This window comes from Phascolarctos cinereus, unplaced genomic scaffold (assembly GCF_003287225.1).
Source record: "Phascolarctos cinereus isolate Bilbo 61053 unplaced genomic scaffold, phaCin_HiC Scaffold_2;HRSCAF=192, whole genome shotgun sequence".
NCBI classification, from domain to species: domain Eukaryota; kingdom Metazoa; phylum Chordata; class Mammalia; order Diprotodontia; family Phascolarctidae; genus Phascolarctos; species Phascolarctos cinereus.
This window is the reverse complement of record NW_027555625.1, coordinates 231,643,547-231,663,835: the sequence shown is the minus strand read 5'-3', so window position 1 is coordinate 231,663,835 and position 20,289 is coordinate 231,643,547. Positions and strand designations below refer to the sequence as shown.

The 20,289-nt window shown below is 40.4% G+C and overlaps 1 protein-coding gene across 4 annotated transcripts in view; it reads left to right on the top strand.

The window, feature by feature from the left end:
• Positions 1-12,531, top strand: part of B4GALT5 (beta-1,4-galactosyltransferase 5) — a 109,386-nt gene extending 96,855 nt beyond the window's left edge. For all 4 annotated transcript variants that reach the window (XM_078149870.1, XM_020984188.2, XM_078149869.1 and 1 more), the window contains 7 exons: positions 281-394; positions 2,680-2,804; positions 4,437-4,553; positions 5,983-6,170; positions 7,137-7,259; positions 8,867-8,968; positions 9,385-12,531. In XM_078149870.1, the coding sequence (XP_078005996.1) occupies positions 281-394; positions 2,680-2,804; positions 4,437-4,553; positions 5,983-6,170; positions 7,137-7,259; positions 8,867-8,968; positions 9,385-9,532 (917 nt within the window). In that variant the 3' untranslated portion in view covers positions 9,533-12,531. The remainder of the gene's footprint in view (positions 1-280; positions 395-2,679; positions 2,805-4,436; positions 4,554-5,982; positions 6,171-7,136; positions 7,260-8,866; positions 8,969-9,384) is intronic.
• Positions 12,532-20,289: the final 7,758 nt, after the last annotated feature.

Here is a 20,289-nt window from a genome sequence, read left to right as displayed (position 1 = left end):
ATTAAGCTGAATCTTCAAAAACAAAACAAAATAACAGCCTGTGGGCAAGAGACACTTTAAGAAATAAATGGAAAATAGTGGCTGGCAGGATTGGTGTTATCCTGTCCTATAGGTGACTGGCATTTGTTGCTATACAAGTGGTGAGTATGTTTAAAACTGCTTCAAGCATTACTAGCTAACTAACAGCTTGCTTTTGGTTGGTATGAAAAAGCCACAAGATAACTAATGTTTCTCATCTGAATTTGCTTTTTTTTTCCCCCAATCCTCCTTCCCCCCACAGATTATCCTCTTGACTTGAATCATAGTGAAACCTTCCTGCAAACCACAACTTTTCTTCCTGAAGACTTTACATATTTTGCAAACCATACCTGCCCTGAAAGACTCCCTTCTATGAGTGAGTAATGCCCCGTCTCATCTTCCTTGCTTCTGCAAGTGATAGTCTTCCTTACACTTGATTTCTTTAAACAAACTTCTTGGGAAAAAAAAGTCATATCAATTCCTTTTTTTTTTTTTACATCACAGTTAATTCCCAATACCCACTTATGTCTATAGAACGCTCTGTTGTAGCAAAGAAAAGTGGTTGAGCAAAACCAATTGATTGAGTGACTGACAGATGTTATGATGATCTGCACTTGTCCCCTCTCTTTCTGATAGAATGAAAGTACATTTCCTGATGAATCCCAGAACCAAGATTGTTCATGATATTTAATCTATATGTAGCTGTTAGTATTGTTTTCATTTACATGTTTTAGTTATTGTACATATTGTTCCCTAGGTTTTAAGCTCTCCATCCTCCAAAGCTCCTCATATAAAATTCCTTCTCTAAAGTCTTTATGGCATGAAGGTGTCTCTAGATTATTCAGGATTATTCAGGGTTATGCTGGCAGAGCACAGTCTAGGTGGAAGTACTGAAAAAGATGAAATAGTAAATTGGTGTTTTGGTTTTGGGTTTTTTTTGGGCCTTAGTAGATGGTTACATGAGTTACTTGGGTTAGAAAAGAAATCTCATGATGACTGCCTGAATGATGATTAACCTTTCATAGGCTTACTCTAAGCCTTTCTACTTTGGTTGAAACTGCCAGAGCCTACACTATGCCTCTGAAAAATCAAGATTTACTTCTCTGCCATAATGAAGCATTGCCCTGTAGTGGAAGATTTATATGGGTGGTTAAGCAAAGTGTGGGTGTTTATGATCTTGGCATTATTAGGGATAGAGACTTAGGTAAAGCATTATTTGAATGCGCTTTTTAGCCTTTCAGCATGGATACACATGAGGTTTCAGGATATTCCCTTTTGATTTTTGGGATTTGTCCCTTTTGTGGCTTGTCCAGGTGAGTAAAACAAAGAGGCTAGGCAGTTTTGTCTAAAAACTGCTACCAGAATTTGTTTGCCATCTTAATTATTTTCAGCCTAAGCCTCACAAGTGTCATTCACTGGACTCCACACCTGTGTCAACCACCAGGTTATTCCTTTCTTCTAGGCAGGGTATTAGGTTGGGTTGTTTCTTATTTTTGGCGGGGGGGAGGTGCACCAACGGGGGGGGGGGGGGTTGGTGGTATTATTTATATCATGAATTCTATAAAGCCATTGTTGAATCAGGAAGAAGCTTTATTAACGACTTGGGAACCCCACATGTGTGAGAGTATGCATGTGAAAGCACATGTGTCAACAGATGCACACCTTTTTATTCCCTATTCTCCATTCGAATTTCTTTCCCCTGTTTCCCCTTTGGCTGGGTATTATAGAGGTCACAGCCTATCCAAAGTACCTAATTTTACCACGTGAGTCTCCACGTCTAATTACATCTTCCACTCTCTACAATTCAGGGACCCTGGCCCATACTTAGGAACACTCCTTTTGATGTTAATCTATACCTCACCTCAGAACTGGTTTTCCCCCTATTGGTCTATTCACCTACCAACAGTGTTTTCTTGTGCTAATTTATGGCTTCCCTTATTCAGCTTCCACCTAGCCCCTAGACTGCACTTTTGCATTCCCTCCCCGTTTAAACTGACTCCAAAGCTGTCATAGGGTTTAACCCCTGATTAAGTGATGTGCAGAAGCACCATCCCCAACCACATTTTCCACAGTGGGGAGATTCATGATTTCATAGCCAGCTTAAGTGCTAGAATCATATTGTAGTCTTCATTCTTCTTCCCGTTTGCCAGATAACCCTGCTTTTTCACAGAAAAAACTAATATAGTGAGCCCAGATGTGAGTCTTGGTGCCTTGAGCTCAGGACTCACTGGAGCATGACACCAGAAACTCTGCACCTACACTTTCTTTTGGAGTATAACTTTGTCTTCATTAGATAGGCAGGACTTTTGTTTCAACTGTTAAGAGTACTGTTTTATTTCTCACTACCTTTTGAGCTGATAGTCTTAATTGGATGATTCTGTGTCGGGTTCCTAGCAATTCTCCATGAATGAGAAAAGTTGGTTGCCTGGTTGTAGGAAAAAGAGAACTGAGCAATCATTTTCAGCTGCTGCATTCGTTTGTCTCAGTCATGACCCTGTGGGAGATGTAGCCAGAGGTTAAGCTGACACATGATGAGCTGAAAATGAGAGGATGGGATTTCCAGCACTTTCTAAGCTATTGGAAAACTTTTGGACCTCTGCAGAGTAGCAAACTAGTATGTGGATTTTCTGGATTCTCAGTTTTTTCTTTTTCTATATTCAGAGGGCCCGGTAGATATAAACATGAGTGAAATCAGAATGGATGACATCCACGAATTCTTCTCTAGAGACTCTACCATCAAACTTGGAGGTCATTGGAAGCCCAGTGATTGCATGCCTCGTTGGAAGGTAAACTAGAGTCCAGTTTACCAGAAGGTAAACCAGTCCAGGGGACTCACTTATATTATGAGTACTCCTGATAGTAGTAATACATTTCTCATTTCTTGGTGCTTTAAAGTTATATTTTCCTTGCAATAACCATTTGAAGTAGGTACTGAGTATTATTATCCCCATTTTTTAGGTAAAGAAACTGACTCAGAGATGTTCACACGGTTGATACATGTCAGAGATGGATTTTGAACTCAGTTTTCCCAAGTCCAACACTTCCTGCCACACCAAACTACAACTACTTTTGTTAATTCACTTAATTGCAAATGATCAGGAACAAACATTTAGTGGTTTTGTTAGGATAGTTAGTTCTAGGGCAAGGAGTTTTTGACCAGTGACCTTGGTCACAAAGAAATTTGACTTACTTAGACTTTGCCTCACTTTTGGTGTAAGACAAGTATCAGGATTCCTATGAAGACATTACCTTATGGTCATAGGGTAATATACCTTATATAATAGACCTTATTATAAGGTAATAGACCTTATGCCCTAAGCTCAGTAGTCTTTTGGCTTCTTCCCAGAGATTCAGGAAGTGTTATGATGATCGCTTCTTTCAAACAGGATACTAGTAATGGGAAAGCTATAGGTAGTCTGAAGAACAGTAAGTGGATGTGTCTTGTTCACAAACAGAAATTTGTTTGGTGACTTTGCACTAAAATTTTGGGATTTTTTTCCCCATCATTTTTAAAAAGGATAATTGTCAGTGGGACTCTGTGTTCCAGTCCTAGTCATAGGTTGCAAGACAGGTGCCAGAGAAAAATTAGTATATTGTTTCAACCTAGACAAAGAAATGGCCGGTGGAGAGTCCTAGAAACTTAAAGGACAAGATTGTACTAAGCTGGGTTATATCAAACTGAGTGAAACCAGTTTAAGGTCTAGAGCTGATTTACCAGTATTGAAATTTACTTAAAAGTCTAGAAAAGGTTCAAGTCCTTATCTCAGGGATTATTACCTCTTTTTCTCTTCTTTCTCCTGCATTTCACCAGATAAAAATTATCCTTTCCCTTCTGCCATAAATTTTATAAAATACCTTGGATCCTCCCTTTATACCTAGGCCAATTTCCCCTTGCCTTTCAGCAGATAAAAATTAGCCTTTCTGGACAGCTAGGTGGTGCAGTGGATAGAGCACAGGCCCTGGAGTCAGGAGGACCTGAGATCAAATGTGGCCTCAGACACTTGATACATACTAGCTGTGTGACCCTGGGCAAATCACTTAACCCCAATTGCCTCACCAAAAACAAAACAAAAAAAATTAGCCTTTCTTTCTCCTTTATATTTTATAAAACACTTTGGATGTTTATGCTTGTCACCATGCACTTTGCATCATACTTATTTGTATACCTGTAATTCCTTCTCTCCACCCCCCCGCCCATCTTTTTTTTTTTTAAAGTTTATCAGCTTTATAGAGTCAGGAACTTGTTTTATTTCCACTTTCATATCTCTAGCACCAAGTGTGGAGGAGACCCTTTGTAAGTGTTTGAACTGAGTTAAGCCTACTATGGGCAGGTCACTGATTCCCACCCTTTTTCTAAGCAGAGCTGGCAAATGAGTTGTGGATTAACTGTGTGGGATCCTATCTTGGTCTCTTTACAGGTGGCAATCCTTATTCCATTCCGAAACCGTTATGAGCATCTGCCTGTTCTTTTCCGCCACTTGATTCCTATGTTACAACGCCAGCGTTTGCAGTTTGCATTCTATGTTATTGAACAAGTAAGTGGGTTCTGCTTTTGTCAGTGGACTGTGCCACTCTCTTCCCCCAGGTGAAGACGCAAGAGAACCTGAGCCTTACCAGTGAACAGTCGCAGGAGTGCTGGGGGAAGCAAGGACTTCCATGGCTCTAACTGGTTTCTGTTGCTCGTTGGTGATTGTAAATCTCTGAGTAGGAGACAGATGCCTTGTTTGCCTAGTTTGCCTAGCATCATGAAACTATGACCCAGGAACAAAGGCTCCTTGTGTGATGTTTGGGCTAAGGACTGTGTGTCTAAATACATATTTCTGGGAGCTGCTTTAAGATGATGGGAGTGTGCTCAGAGCCAGGTCAGCTGGTTCTAGATGTAGCTTTGGGACCTTTGTTTAAGTCTCTTCATTCTGGGCCTCATTTTTCTTCATCTGTAAAATGAAGCCTTTAGACAACATCTCTAAAGTAATTTAGTGTTCTGGAATCTGTAAATGGAATGAAAGGTTTGCATGTATCTTAGGAGATGTTCAAGGTCTATGTAATAATAAACCACTGGGAGCCTGGGGGTTCAGATAAACACTTACTTGACTAAGCAGAGATATAAATGAGGACAGCTCCCCTCTGTCTTCCATAAAACATACTCAGTGACCCCCAGGTTGGTCCCAAAAGGAGGTTCCCTGGGACTAGGAAACCTCCTGCTTCCTTGTACATATTTTCCTTGTTCAGATGTTACTCAGCTGAGTTTCAGGTCAGTCTGTTTAATGGCAAAGTGACCTCAACCTACCCTGGCTCTGCATTTTTGCTCCCCGACTCATAATGGGTGGTGCTAACATTAGAGACATCTTGAAGAAAGAAGCAGTCAGAAGGAAATTCATGCCTTCGCTATTAACCATTTATTAATTAAAACTGCCTTCCCCTATTCAGTTAAGGCTCTGTCTCTGTGCTGTTGAGGCATAAAACTTACCATTTTTATTGATGACATTCACAGGTTTTCTTGTGAAAAAGGATGAAGCAAACTCTTGCAGGGCTGCCATTTGTAGTGTACTCTGCCCTCTTATATCCATCCTCCCCCATTAGACTTATCCTGAAGAGAATGAATGCTAAGTGCCATATGATAATTAGGGGATAAAGTGGAAGCAGGACCCACGTGGAGCATAAATAATAGTTGTAATTTATATTTGTATAGTATTCTGTACTTTTCAAAATATTTGCCCATCACATCATTTGATTTTTGCAGTAGACTTGTGAGGTAGGTAGAACAGGTACTGTTATCCTTAATTTGTGCCTTAGAAAATTGAGAAACTTAAGTCAAGTGACTTGTCCTAGGTGACCCAGTGAATAAGTTGGGGAGCAACAAGACCAGAGCCAGACCTTATGCTGTGGCATGCTTTTCCTTGTGCAAAACTGAGGCAGCAGTGTGTGTTTTGAGAGTCTACTGAAAACTAAAACTTTATTTCGCAGGCTGGTACTCAGCCCTTCAATCGTGCCATGCTTTTTAATGTTGGCTTTCGTGAAGCGATGAGAGACTTGAATTGGGATTGTTTGATTTTTCACGATGTGGATCATATACCAGAAAATGATCGTAACTATTATGGATGTGGGCAAATGCCAAGGCACTTTGCAACCAAGCTGGATAAATATATGTATCTGTGAGTATCCGTTTAAATACACCTACTGTGCTTTAGCAGTGAAGGGAGGGGAGAATTCCACAAATGATAATTCGGATCTGATTCCTGCCCTAATGGAGGTCACAGTTAGGCACAAATACATATGACTGTAACATACAACAACACATAGAAAATGCATTAGAAAGACCACATTATTTGTTAGGTCCAAGGCTAAAGGTTGTTACCAGTGGAGGATGAGAAAAGGTTTCATGAAGGAGTTGGCATTTGAGTCAGTCTTCAAAGGATGGAATTTAAGATACGTGGAGAGGGCATTCTAAACACGGGAACAGTGTGAGCAGAGGGTGTAGGATATATTCACAGGAAAAGAGAGTAGTCTGATTTGGCTGGCATGTAGAGTGCTTTTGAGGTAGTTATATGAAAATAAGGCTGGTGCTTTTATTATAGAAGCTTTTGAATGCCAAGAAAGGCCCTTTTACTTTACTCTAGAGGTGAGAGGTTTTTGAGCAGTGGAGTGATGACCCTGTTGGCAGCAGTGTGAGGGATGGTTTGGAAGTAGGATGATACATTTGGAGGCTTTTGCAATAATCTAGGCAGGTGGTAATGAGAGCTTAGGTTAGAGTGGTGGCAGCGGCATTGAGAATGGAGAAGAGAGAGAATAAGTATGAACAGTATTGTGGAGATGGGATCACTAGGAACTTGGTTACTGGCTGTGGGGCAGGATTGGGGAAGAAACCTAGGGTCAACAGTAACCACATGGCATCAAACTTTCTCTTAGTTTAATAGGAAAAGTTCAGGGGAAGAAAGGAGGTAACAGGTGGCATAAGAGAAAAATTGACATGGCCCCTCACTATGTAGCTCAAGAGAGCACAGCCCAAGAAATATTGTTGTAGTTAGAACCAGAGGGATACCTGAGAACATTCCTGCTCTGGAAAAAAGTAACTGATTAAATAAAAATGCATATGATTAATGATATGATTTCTCTTTTAGGCTTCCTTATAATGAGTTTTTTGGTGGAGTAAGCGGCTTAACAGTAGAGCAGTTTCAGAAAATTAATGGCTTTCCTAATGCATTCTGGGGCTGGGGAGGAGAAGATGATGACCTCTGGAACAGGTATTGTTTTTTTGGTGACTGTCAAAGATCCCTATCTTGTTCAGTTATATGGTCCTTGAAGCCTAGCTCCCTGTCTCTGGCTAAATGATTATTTACCTCTTTGGATACAAGCTTTGGAAATATTTTGTTTTTACCAAAAAGTAGCAAATGTATATCATTAGACACCTGCTTTTATTTCTCTTGCTCTCAGTACTGGGAGAAGTATAAAGTGTAAATAATGTACCTGCCCTCATGGAGCTCACAGTGTGGACCTAAACATAGATATCTGTAATATAGAATGCTATATGGAAAATGCATGAGAGATGTAAAATGAAAAACATTTATTTCATAAGATGAACTTATTCATAGACAGTAAGCTTTTGTGGCAATCTAGGGCTTTATATAAATCAGCTCAGATGGCTATTCCAGAGAAGATTAAATGTTTACCTTAAGCATCCTTACATTATACCTAATGACCCAGAGGAGACAGTGTGGTGTGAAGAGAATGCTGGACATCAAGAGACCTGGGTTCAAATACTGGCTTTAATTTTTTTATTCCTTTCTGTATATATCCCTGGGCAAGTCATTTAATCTCTCTAAGCTTGGTTTCCTTATCTGTATACAAATAAATATATTATTTCATTAGCTTAGGGAGCTCTCTAAAGTGAAAACACAAAGCAATAGCCTTGCAGATCTTTCTTGGGAAAGTACCTGAGGTATATTGGAGGTTAACTTGCCCAGGCTGATAGAACTATTAAGAGAGAGAATTTGAACCCAGGTCTTCCTGTCTGCAACTCAGAACTATATCCCCTGTGTCACACTACCTCTTCCTTACTTGTAAAATGAGTAATTCATGTTAAGCTTATTAATAAACTTGTTAATTAGCTCAAAGGACTATTAGGAATTCACTTTGTAAATTGTAAAACCCCATATAAACATAAGCTGCTAGTGTTATCTGCTAGATCATTTATCTTGTGAGTGTGTGAATGGCTGTTTATGTTTGATTCTGCAACTCCGAATCAGGCTGACTCAGGCCAGGGAAGTTTATCATCTAAGATTAAGAGGTCCCTTCCAACTCTAAATCCTAGGAAACTGTGCAATGCCATAAATGTTGATTGATTCATCCCAGCAAAAGAGTAAAAGTCTTCATGTTACCAAGATCCTTAGAAATAGACACCCAAAGGGGAAAGACCAGTCACTCTCTAGGGAGTTCTGGAGGCATGGCCTCTGGCTGGGAGCTGGATGTCATAAAAATCATTGGGAAATCTTTGTGTTAGCCTAATCAATACATCAAGGATGAGATGTGCTGTGTTACTTATTATAGATATGCATTATTGTTCCTTTCATGCTGATGAGTGGTCTTTAACCATGAATTAAAGTTTAGTGCCAGGGATTTTGAGTTTCTTTGGGATTTACAGAACCTTAAACCTTGAATTGGTCAAAGTTGAAATAGGCAGTGGGACTTTTTTATCCACTTAACTATGATTTGAACTCTGTTAAAAGCTCTCTCTTCTCTTTCTTTGTGTCTCTTCCCCTCTTCCTCTCCCTCTTTCTTTTCTATCCTCTCTTTCCACATTCTCTCCAAAATCTCTATTGTAATCTAAAATCCAGTCCTCTTTGTCTTTCAGAGTACAGAATGCAGGCTACTCAGTGAGCCGGCCAGAAGGTGACACTGGGAAGTATAAATCTATCCCTCACCACCATCGAGGAGAAGTGCAGTTTCTAGGGAGGTTAGTGTAATTTCTTTGTTCATCACAAAGCTATCCTCAATACTATCCAACTCTAAGGGCCTCAATTCACTTCTGCATCTAAGATCTGTTTGATGACAGCTGCCCCACAATGCTCTAATTCTACCTGCATTTTTTTAAGTAGATGGCTGCTGGAAACGCATGAATCATATGATTCATGGTTCAAATTCTCTCTCTTACTAGTTGTATCAGCCTGGGCAAGTCAACCTCTAATGTACCTCAGGTACTTTCCCAAAACAAACTGAAATGGTGCCCTCATTTGTATCCCTTTCCTGAGTCTTCTGTTACATGTTCTACTGTCTTCTCCATTCCCCTTCTGCAGTGACATATGCATATGTAGAGAGAGGTATCAGACCTAACTCTAGAGCTGAGCATGTTGGTGTTTTGTCCTTGAACAGGTATGCGTTACTGAGGAAGTCAAAGGAAAGACAAGCTCTGGATGGTCTCAATAACTTGAACTACTTTGCAAACATCACATATGACGCCTTGTATAAAAATATAACTGTAAACTTGACACCAGAGCTGGCTCAGGTGAATGAATATTAAGAGGAGAGAAGATAGGTTTGCTTTACCCATCACCAAGACAACCTGGTGAGATATTTTGTGAATCTGCACGGGAAGAGAACAGGAATACATGGGCTAATGAAGGATCACAGGGTTTGAAGAATACTATTGCAAATGCACGCACAAAATGTCTTCGCTCTCCAGGCCCAGTTTGATTGTGTAGCAAGTTTGGGAGCCTCACTCATCAGGACTTGCTTTCTCTTTTCCAATGATGGCGGTCTGTCCTGCTGCTCTCCTCTCCACCTCTCCAGTCCCTGTGTCCTGTCTCAGCCACAGTCTCCAGGACCAGAACTGTGACCAGACATGGCCGACGTCCTGCCACGGAGCTTGTTCTTCTGAATGACATCTTCATCTTCTTTGCTTTTGGAGGTGAAGAACCAATCCCACTACAAGGGCAGCTGCCTTTATGGAAGAGCAAATGAACCACTCCTCATCCATCCTGCTACATTTGTGGTGTTTTTGTTTTGTTTTTTAATTACTTGGGGGGGGAGGGTACATAGAGATATATAACTATCGCTTCTTGAAGAAGCGAAAGTGTAAATAAGCCATGTAAATTGCTTCTTTTTTTTTAATTTAATTTTACTGTTGACTCAGATTCAAGAAGAGAGTTTACATATTCAGTCACTTATTTAGTTGACAGGTGCCAGGCTTAGTTTCAATGTAGTTGCAGTGTATCTTTTATCACTGAAATTCTGGCTCTTTGGGGAGACATTTCGAAAAGGAACAAAATATCTGATTTGTCTGTTTCATATCTTTTGTAGCTGATGTCTCCTCTGTTTCCCCTTCCAGGCCCTGACTTTTGATGTTGACTCTTATTCTGGCCCCTTTTTCTTAATCACTTCTCCCGCCCCTGGAGGGTGTGAAACATGACTGTGCCTGCCCAGAGCCAGATTCCTCACAAAAACTTGTGCACGTGCCCCAGACTCTCTTTGACCCAATTCCCCATATTTGCTCTATCAGGGAATTTGGGGTCTCCAGAAATCAACTAGTCATCCAAATTTATTCCTAAATTACCAGTGGCTTCAGTGGTTCCTCTTCACTTTGCTCTTTTTTCTTTTCAGAAGAGTTGCTTTGGTTATTTTATCATTAACAAAGATTTGAAGTCTTTAAAATTCAGCCAGGGAGTGGATGACACAGATATGTGAGTGAACAAAGCACAGCTAAAAGGAGGATATTGACCAACAGTCAGAGAAAGCTTTTACAGTATGAGAATGAAAGTACTCTCTTCATATCTCCTGTTTTTTGAGACCTGATTCCAAATTGCATTTTGGTTGATGCTGCTTAAATGTTCTTTGTGTACGACTCACTGATTTCTATAGGACCTGAAAAGAATCTCCCAAAATGTCTGTTCTGGAAAGCATCAGATTTATTATTTTTTTTAACATAAAGTATATTTATATATTGTGATTGGGAATCCTCTCTGAAGAGTACTTCATGTTTTCCTTTTTCTTCATTTGCCTTAGTTTGCTTTCTATTTCCATAGCTTTCATGGTTTACCTAAGTATGTATGTATGTATGTATGTATGTATGTATGTATGTATGTATGTGGGAATTCTTTTTTTCCATTGTTGCATGTGTTTGGTTCCATGGACAGATGATCCCCACACCTGTGGGCTGTGGGTGTGATTGGCCAAGTTTGGTTGTTTTTGTTTCTTTGTCTCTTGGGGACTCAATTGGTATCTAGAAAATGTGGTATTATAGCTTGTCATACTTATCAGCTCGTATGAGAGTGCAGGAAACTGTTCTTGACAAAGCTGGTAAGTTGTCATGTTTTTTAAAAGTATTTTGAACACACGTGCTTTACAACAACTTTATGAGGGAACGTTATACACAGGATTTTTGTTCGTAGAGCATATAGCAATAAAGATTTGATTTTGTTCCCTTCCCTTCCACCCCTCCCCCTCAAGAAATTCAAAGACCCCTTTCAGTTTGACTCTACTTCTCCCTTTTTAGGATTGGAAGTGTAAGCACTGTATCTGATGTGATGGTCAGGATATTTTGGATTGATTTGCTCTTCAGCTTTTTAACTTAAATATCCTCTGTGTGGTGGGTGATGTATGTGTATATGCCAAGATTTTAAACTAATTTCTTTAGTAACAAAGCTCTTTTTTGAGAATATTTATCATCTGGGAAAGATAGCACTGGCCCAAAAGTTTCACCTGATTGAGGGGAGGGGTTGAAGGAAAAGATTGAAACACAACCTGAAAAGGTCCGTTTCATTGCATAAAACAGAATCACTTGTATTCATTTGCAGTCACGGATTTCTTTCTTTTCCTTTTTGTAAAGGTGGAATCTCTTAATGTTGCACTGTTTAGTCGTTTATCCCATAAGTCAAATGTTAGTAAGAATGAATGTGATTGTTAAAAACAAACAAACAAAAACATACAGGCAAATGCATGTTTTGTTAATGGTGTAAAAGAAAGGCTCATTTTAAAAATGCAGATAGCCAACCAACACCATCTCATAGAGGTTTTGGCAGCTGGAATTCTACCTGGTCAATGCTGAGCCCCTCTTTCAGGAGACTGGAGAGGAGGGGATAGATGAAAAATGGAAGTCACTTCTCTACCCCAACCTACCTAAGCTTTGCCCCATTACAGATTTATATGGGGATTCAATTGGCTAAAAACTATTTGGTTCTGAGTTGGTTTAGAATCCTTGCCAAAGGTTCTTCCACTGATTGCAGCTGAGCAAGAGCTCCAAATGTGGCTTATCTGTAGTCACATTTCATATGGCATCAAAATGTAGGTCACTTTTGTCCATCACTAGGATTTTTGAACTTGTCCTTTATGTTTTTAAGAGGTGCCAGGGGTACATTTTTGCACTGAACTATAAAGATGTTTTAAAAAAAAAACAGCAGACCACACACTTTTCACAAAAGTAGTCCTTTGTCATTATCTTATTTACTCATGTGTTTGTACATTTTTGTATGTTATTAATTTATGAATGATTTTTTCAGTAAAAAAATACATATTCAAGAATGAGACTTTGGTGTCATCACTTTCTGTTCAGCTCTGGCTGTTTGTCTAGTATCATTTTCTTTGCAGATTTCCATCTCACTCTGCTCTTTGGGGTCCCTGAAACCAGTTTTGTCTCCATTGTGCAGTCCACACAACATTCATCCTGTCTCCTGTTGTTGGAGCTGGTACCACGGCATCCAGAACACAATTAAGATGGAGTGAGAAGTACACCTGACTAGTACAGTCGCCATACATTTTAGTGCTTATTATGAAGCGGGCACTGATCTGCATGGGGACAGTACTAGAATCAGGCTGCTTCCTAGTCAGGGGCAAGATGGAAGTCCATGAGAGAGGTGGGCCGTTTGCTGACTACAGAGGCAGCCTGCTGTAGTGGAAAGAAACCTGAACTGGAAGGCTGGAGACTCTTTTCCTAGCCCTGGTGTTGCCACTGACGGACAGGTATCATCTTGGGAAAGTTCCTTTCTCTGGGTCTGCATTCTGTTTTCTGAAAAATGAGAGGAATTGAACAAAATGGTCTTCAAAAGTTTCTTCTAGAGAATCAACAGATTCAAGGCGCAGAATGAGAAGCATTTTTTTAATGCATACAGCCAGTTTGTTTTGCATGTTTGCCACTAGGATTTTGGTTTTCCTTTTTTCATTTGGGGAGGTTAGGAGAGAGAAGGGGAACTAGCTGATTTAGGGTTGACTAACAAGAAGAATTCTTATATTTGGGGGCTTTATAATAATAAAAACAGAAAAATAGCATTTTATGTAATGCTTTATGTATGTTGTTTCATCTGATCCTCACAACAGCCTGTTGTCTCCACTTTATAAATGGGGAAGTTGAGGTTGAGAGAGGCTAAGGGAATTTGCTCAGGGCCACACAGCTGTGTCTGAGGCAGGATTTGAACTCTGGTCTTCCAAACTCCAGGTTCTGTACTCTTTCCACCTAGATGTCTGACATTGTTAGTGGGATGATCTGTCCTAGGGTAGGGTATTTGCATTTTCTTTTCTGGGTCAATCAGGAGATTTTAATCAGCCCTAAGAAGCTTGCTCCTGTGTAGATAACAGAACCACTGGTTCAAATATAACAGGACTTGTTTTCAGAGCTGAAGGGGTATGATATTATTGTTTGCCAGTGAGAGAAAGATGGTTTAGAATAAAGGAACTGGGAATTCCAGTCTTCCTGCATTGGGAGTCGGGAGACTTGGATACTAGTCTGGGCTCTCTTATTAATTTGCTGGGTGGCCTTGGGCCTGTTGTTCCCTTCTACTTCCCCTGAAGTTTCCTTCTCTACAAAATAAGGAGAAAGGACTAAGATTTCATCCAGCCCAGTTGTTATGTAATTAATTTAATCTTTTTAGAATTTCTCTTAGTTTTTGGCACAGTTAGTTAAGTTTTAAGAAATTCAGTTCTGCCATTCCTCCACACATAGTGAAAAAATATTTTCACAAATATTAACTTAGTATTTAGGGCCTTGAAGTGATTTTTGCTTTCCAGTTGGCCTATCTCATAGAAAGATTCGTCTGCCCGTGGATTTTTGTCAATCCCCTCTATTTGCAGACTCAGAAACTGAGTAAACTGAGGCTGGCTGGTGGGTAGGGGAGAGGGAGGTGATAGCTTGCCCAAAGTCACACATGCAGCAATGGTAGACCAGCTGACTCTGGAACTTGGGGCTTATACCAGTAAAACACATTATCTCTGCCTGACTGTAAAATCTGTGCTTCTTGGAGAGCCCTGCCCTTCTCCCTTCCTTCTCCTTTGGCCACCTGGTAATTCTGCTGCTGCCTCATTTTTGTAAGGCCACCTACACTCTTCCCTTGGCAGAAGCCCAAGCTTTACTGTAGGAATGAGGAGGCGGAAAGAGGAAAGACCTTTCTGCCTTAGGGCTACAGGAAATAAATTTGAGGGTGTGATTCAAGAAAGAATTAAAGAATGCTAGAGAAAGCAGTCTGCCCTTAGCTGCTCCAAGAAATTGCGCAAATGGTATAACCTTTCCTTTATGGTTTGCCCTTGCTTCTGGCACTCCCTGTGAAGATAAATAGGAGGCAAATATGAATCATAAAATGTGTTTTGGTTTAGGAAGGGAACTTAACCACCTGCCCTTCCTCCATAGGATAGGAGAAAGAAACACTATAATACTAGAAAACAGGAGACTTGGATCTTGCCCAACTGCTCAATCTGTGCAACCTTGGGCAAGTGGAACACTCTGTTGTGTGACCTTGGACAGGTCACTTCACCTCTCTCATTCCTCAGTTTCCTTATCTATATTTCCTTATCCAATACTGATCATCTGGACCATGGAGATAGAGAGTTAGAGATGTATCATAGGAGACAATAGTCATGAAATGGCAGAAGTACAAAGGGATGTCTAGCATGACTCTTTAAAAAGTTTTAATTATTTCCATTGTCTTCATCTGCTTCTGTAGACCTAACTCTTTAAAGTATACAGGGTTGAACAAAATACCAAGATTTTTTGGCTCCTTTGTATTGTTCTTTTTATTTTTTTTGTCTTTTTTTTAATTCTAAACTTAATAAACCCAAAACCAGATTGTTTCTATATGCAAAGCAGAACAGAAAGAAAGTATTTCTAAGTATACCACGTTTTGTTTGCTTCTCCATCTAAGTATAAAATAAATTCAACATGTTATTTTCAAAGTTGTCCTTCTTGGCTGTTTCCTACTGACCTTCTTTCTCTTTTGTGCCTTTATTTTAAATGTTTCAGTTTCCTTTTTTCTTTAACTTTTCACAAACACATATGTATAGTCAAGCAAAACCAACTCCCACTATAATCACATCGAAAACCAAAAATGTCTCAATTGGCATTCTGTGTCCATCCTATCTGTCTCTGGAGACTGGCATGTTTCATCACAGGTCCTCCAGAATTGTGGTTAGTCATTGTGCTGATCAGTTCCTAAGTCTTTCAAAGTTGTCTTTACAAGATTGTTGTTACTGTATGGATTGTTCTACTTACTTCACTTTACATCACTTCATACAAGTTTTCCCAGATTTCTTTGAAATCATCCCCTTCACAATGGTATACCGTCACATTTATATACCACAGCTTTTCACCCATACACCAATTTATGACTATCCCCTTAGTTTTCAACCCCTTGCTATCGCAAAAAGGACCAAATAGCTCTCTTTTCTTACTAGCTTTTTTTCCCCCCATTTGGTAAGCTTCTTTCTAGACCCTCTCCTCCCTGAGTCATCCCCCTTCACCACAATTAGAAAAAAGAATAAAACAAAACTCTTATGTTAGCTATGCATTGGTCATGTCCAAAATGGTACATATCTTACGCTGCATGTTGATTTTATCATCTCATTATCAGGAAGTGGTTAGGGGGCTTCATTCTTGGTAGTCTGGAAATTGTGGCTAGCCTAATCATTGGTTACAATTTTTAAGTCTTTCTTGGTTGTTTTTCTTTACAATGTTGTTATTACATCGTCTTTTGGATTCTGTGGTTCTTCTCACTTTGTTCTGTCTCAGTACATATGTCTTCCCAGGTTTGTCTGAAGCTGCCCCTCATCATTTCTTAGGGTGCAGTATCAACTCAACATGCCCTAATTTGTTCAGCCATTCCTCTAAGGATGGTCACAGCCGCTTAATTTCTAGTTCCTTGTCACTACAAAAAGAGCTGCTATGAATATTTTTTGTATGTATGAGCTCCTCCTATCTCTGGGGAACAGACCCAGTAGCGGTGTCACCGGGGCACAGGTTCCTTACGTTTTTTGAGTATAATTCTAAATTACTTTCCAGAATGACTGGACCAGTTCGTAGCACCACTACCATCCTTGTACAATTCTTAAGCCTCTATCACTTAGGTTGTAGAAATGATTTATATTGGAGTTAAGCGACAAATTGCATTTCTTTTCTCTGGAGTAATGGAGGTTAGTTTGGTCAGATTTGGGAACAGTCAACCTTCTTGCCTAAGGTAGACTTTTGTTGTCGTCATTATCAGATGATCTAAAAAAAAGCTAATGTTATTTGTAATGGAGTTGTCCAAATTAATTTGTTTCCAAATACCATTTGCTGATTGTTTATTTCTCTGTAGCTACAATATTAGCTATTAGCACTTGGGGAAATGCCAGATATTAACAGAGCTTACAAATTCACAAATAACTCAAATATACAGGGTATCCCAGAAGTTTTGATGGAGGTTTAAGCTTTAATGTATGAAGATACAAGGTATCCCAAAAATCCCAGTGCAGGTTTAAGCTATTAAAGCACTGATAATGAAGCACTTTAAGTTTTTATATACTTTTTACTTTAAGGTTTTTAAAATGGCTTTTCTCACAATTCTGTGAAGTAGATTATACAAGCATTATTGTTCCCATTTCACATATCAGAAAACAGAGGCTCAGGCAGGTTTAATGACTTGCCCATTGCATAGCTGGTGTGAGTCAGGATTTAAAACTCCCCTTTCATCATTCTTCCTCCTGCTCCAAATAAGAACAGGGAGAGATAATTTTGCTAAAGTGTACAACACAGTGGCCTGGGAGTCAAGAGGCCTGGCTTTTACTCCGAGCTCCACTACTGGCCACTTGTGTGATCTTGGTTATCATTTCTCATGGCTGGGCCTCAGTTTCATCAACAGTAAAATGAGTTTGGGCTAGATGATCTCAAAAGTGAGTTACTGTGAAAGTAGGGAGTGTCCTCCCCACTGTACAGATGAGGGAACTGAGACTGAGAGGTGAAGTGATCCAAGTCAGAGTTGTCTCCACCATTCTGCCTCCCCTCTCAGGTGGCATAGGCTTTGGAGGAATTTCTGTGCTTATGGGGCTCTCCAGGTCTGTACTCCTCATGCTTTCAAATAGGAGGACTTGTCTGTACCATCCCAGAGGAGCAGCCGCCCACTAGCGTGGTAATCAGGCAATGAGCAAGCTTTTATTAAGCCCCTGCTGTACTTTGCTCTGTGACAGATGTTGGGGATTCAGAAAGAAAAATGAAGCAATCCCTGTTCTTAAGGCGCTTGCATTCTGTAGGTAGCTGGGGCTGGGATTCGGGAGAAGCTGCTTTGGTGACAGCTGTACCACGTGCTAGCTCAGTGCCATGGGGGTAGGTCCTTTGAGCCTCAGTTTCCTTTCTCAGTAGAGGCGGGAATAACAAAATCTTTGCCTATCTCGTGAGGGTATCAAAGAATAGAGGGTGAAATAATATATAAGCACTTTGAATTTTTGAAGTGCTATCCAAATGTGAGTGAATAATAATGATAATAGCTTTTATAGCATTTTTATAGTGCTTGCTGTGTTCTAGGAACTGTGCTAAGAGCTTTACAAATATCTCATTTGATCTTCACAACAACCCCGTGAGGTAGGTGCTATGATTATCCCCATTTTACAGATGAGGAAACTGAGGCAAACAGGTTAAGTGACTTGCCCGGGGTTACACAGGTAATAGGTACCTGAGGCCAAATTTGAACTCAGGTCTTCCTGACTCCAGGGCAGGTGATTTATTCACTGTGCCACCTAGCTGCCCCTCTGTTCTCATGATCTTGGAGGCATGGTAGTTCCTCCATCTACTACCAGCGGTTCCTACCTGGCTTCTAAATTCAAGCTTTTTTCAGGCAATTACCAGCCAACTGTCCCTTAATCATTGATTCAATCATTTATTAGTGTCCTATTGGATGCAGAGTACTCACAGCTCTCTATGCAACATGTTTGACTGAAAAAGACTCAGAGAAGGTGTCTGTGGCATTTACTGAAGCACAGTAAGCAGATGCCTGGACAGCTAGGTGGCTCAATGGATGGAGTGCTGAGCCTAGAGCCAGGAAGACCTGAATTCAAATCCAGCCTCAGACACTGGCTGTGTGATCCTGGGCAAGTTCCTTAACCCTGTTTGCCTCAGTTTCTTCATCTGTAAATGAGCTGGAGAAGGAAATGGCAAACCACTCCAGCATCTTTGCCAAGAAAACCCCAAATGGAGTCACAAAGAGTCAGATACGAGTTAAATGATAACAACAAGAAAGGAGATGCTACTGACCTAATTTAGTAAGATCTACTTGAAACTCTCCATGCTGTGGTATAAGCCACATTGTCTCCACACTTTCATTTATAGTCAGATAGACCTTTCATGGGGCAGCCTGCTGTATTAGAGAAGTGAATTTAAAGTCTTCCTTTGAATCCCTTCTCTGCTATTTACTGGCTATTGAACTTAGGCCAGTCTCTTGATCCTTTCTGGAGCACTACAAAATGAGAGGGAGGGCTGGACTCAGTGATCTCTCAGATCTCTTCCAGCTCTGAATCCTAGAGTCCCGTGATTCCTTTGAGGGCTATTGGCAAGTTCAGAGCTGTGGAAAGTGTCAAAGAACCTAGGTTCAAATCCCAGTTCTGCCACTGACTTACCCGTGAGAGCTTGGCATCTCTGGGTTTCTGTTTCTTCATCTGTAAAATGAGGATGTTTGGGCTGGGTTAAAATCCCTTTTAGCTCTAAATTTCCGTGGAATTTCTTCAGCATCTTGTCTACTTGCTGAAGCAAGATGGTATGTTGCAGGGGGTGGGACTGGTAGAGCCCTGAACTTGGATTTGTCAATTATTAGCTATGCAACTGAGTCATTGTCTAAGCCTGAGTGCCCTTGTCTATAAAATAAGGATAAAAATAAGCTACGTAATTTATAGAGTTGTGAAGAAAAGTGCTTTGTAAGTTATCAAGTGCTATAGGAAGGTGAGCTGCTGCTCACTTATCATGGGGAGTTGTACCAGTTCTTGCCTGCCCCTGCCCAACTGATGTAAAGCTCTGTGGTGTGAGGCCCAAGTCTTGATGTTCTCTACCTCCTGTGCCCCTGGCTGGAAGTGGGCCTCTCTGGAGGTTTACGATACTTTCTTATCAGTAAAGTCTAAAAGCCCTTGGTGACAATGGTCCTTGGGTCTCTTCCCAGGCAGTATTAATCAGAGCTCAATACTTTGAATGTCCTACATGGTTACCATTCGGTATTGAGTCAGGATCTTTGCTGGAATGGAGAATCAACAGAAGCAGGGTGGGGGCCTGGTGGGTTGATCCAAACCACGGAAGTATTAAGTCTAATACTTGGTGATTGACATTTAAATCATGGGAGTTGAGTCTCATTTAGCAAGTAGGGATGTGTCTTGGGGCCCAGCCCAGAAGTTTTCTCTTTGGGTCAATTAGAACTTATTGAGAACTGGCTAGAGGCTTAGTTCCCAGGCACAGTTGGTGAATATAACCACCAGTAAGATCTTGCTTAAAGCACCACAGCTACTGTAGTTGTGATCCAGTCAAAACAGTGTGAGAGTGAATACGATTTCAATTCTTTAAGGAATCAGGTTGGAAGGACATTTGGTCTATATTATACAGTAGCTTGTGATCAGGCAAGCATTCATGAAGCACTTACTATGTGCCAAGCCCCCTGAGAAGGATACTAAGACAAAAAAAAAATCTGCCCTCTAGAATTTTGTCCAACCAGAGTTGAGTCACGAAGAATGAGTAAAAATAATGGTGACTCATAAATCAATCCACGGTACCACAATGTTTACAGAGCAACTCCTTGGGTATGGTCACTTTCTTACGGAGTTTAAGAGAAGGGCTAAGTATTAGGTGAAATCTGAAGAGCAAAGAGGGTGTGGAAATCAAAGAAGGTTTCTTGGAAGAGGATTGGACTTTAAAGGATGCATAGACATTCAAACAGAAAGGGTTGGGGAGGACATGGTAGGGAGAGAGAATAGCTAATGCTTGGCTAGCCCAATAAGATTGGTAACTTATAAGCCTGATCATCCTTCTTTTTCAGATGATTAAACAGGCTCAGAAAGGAAGACTTGACTTGTCTA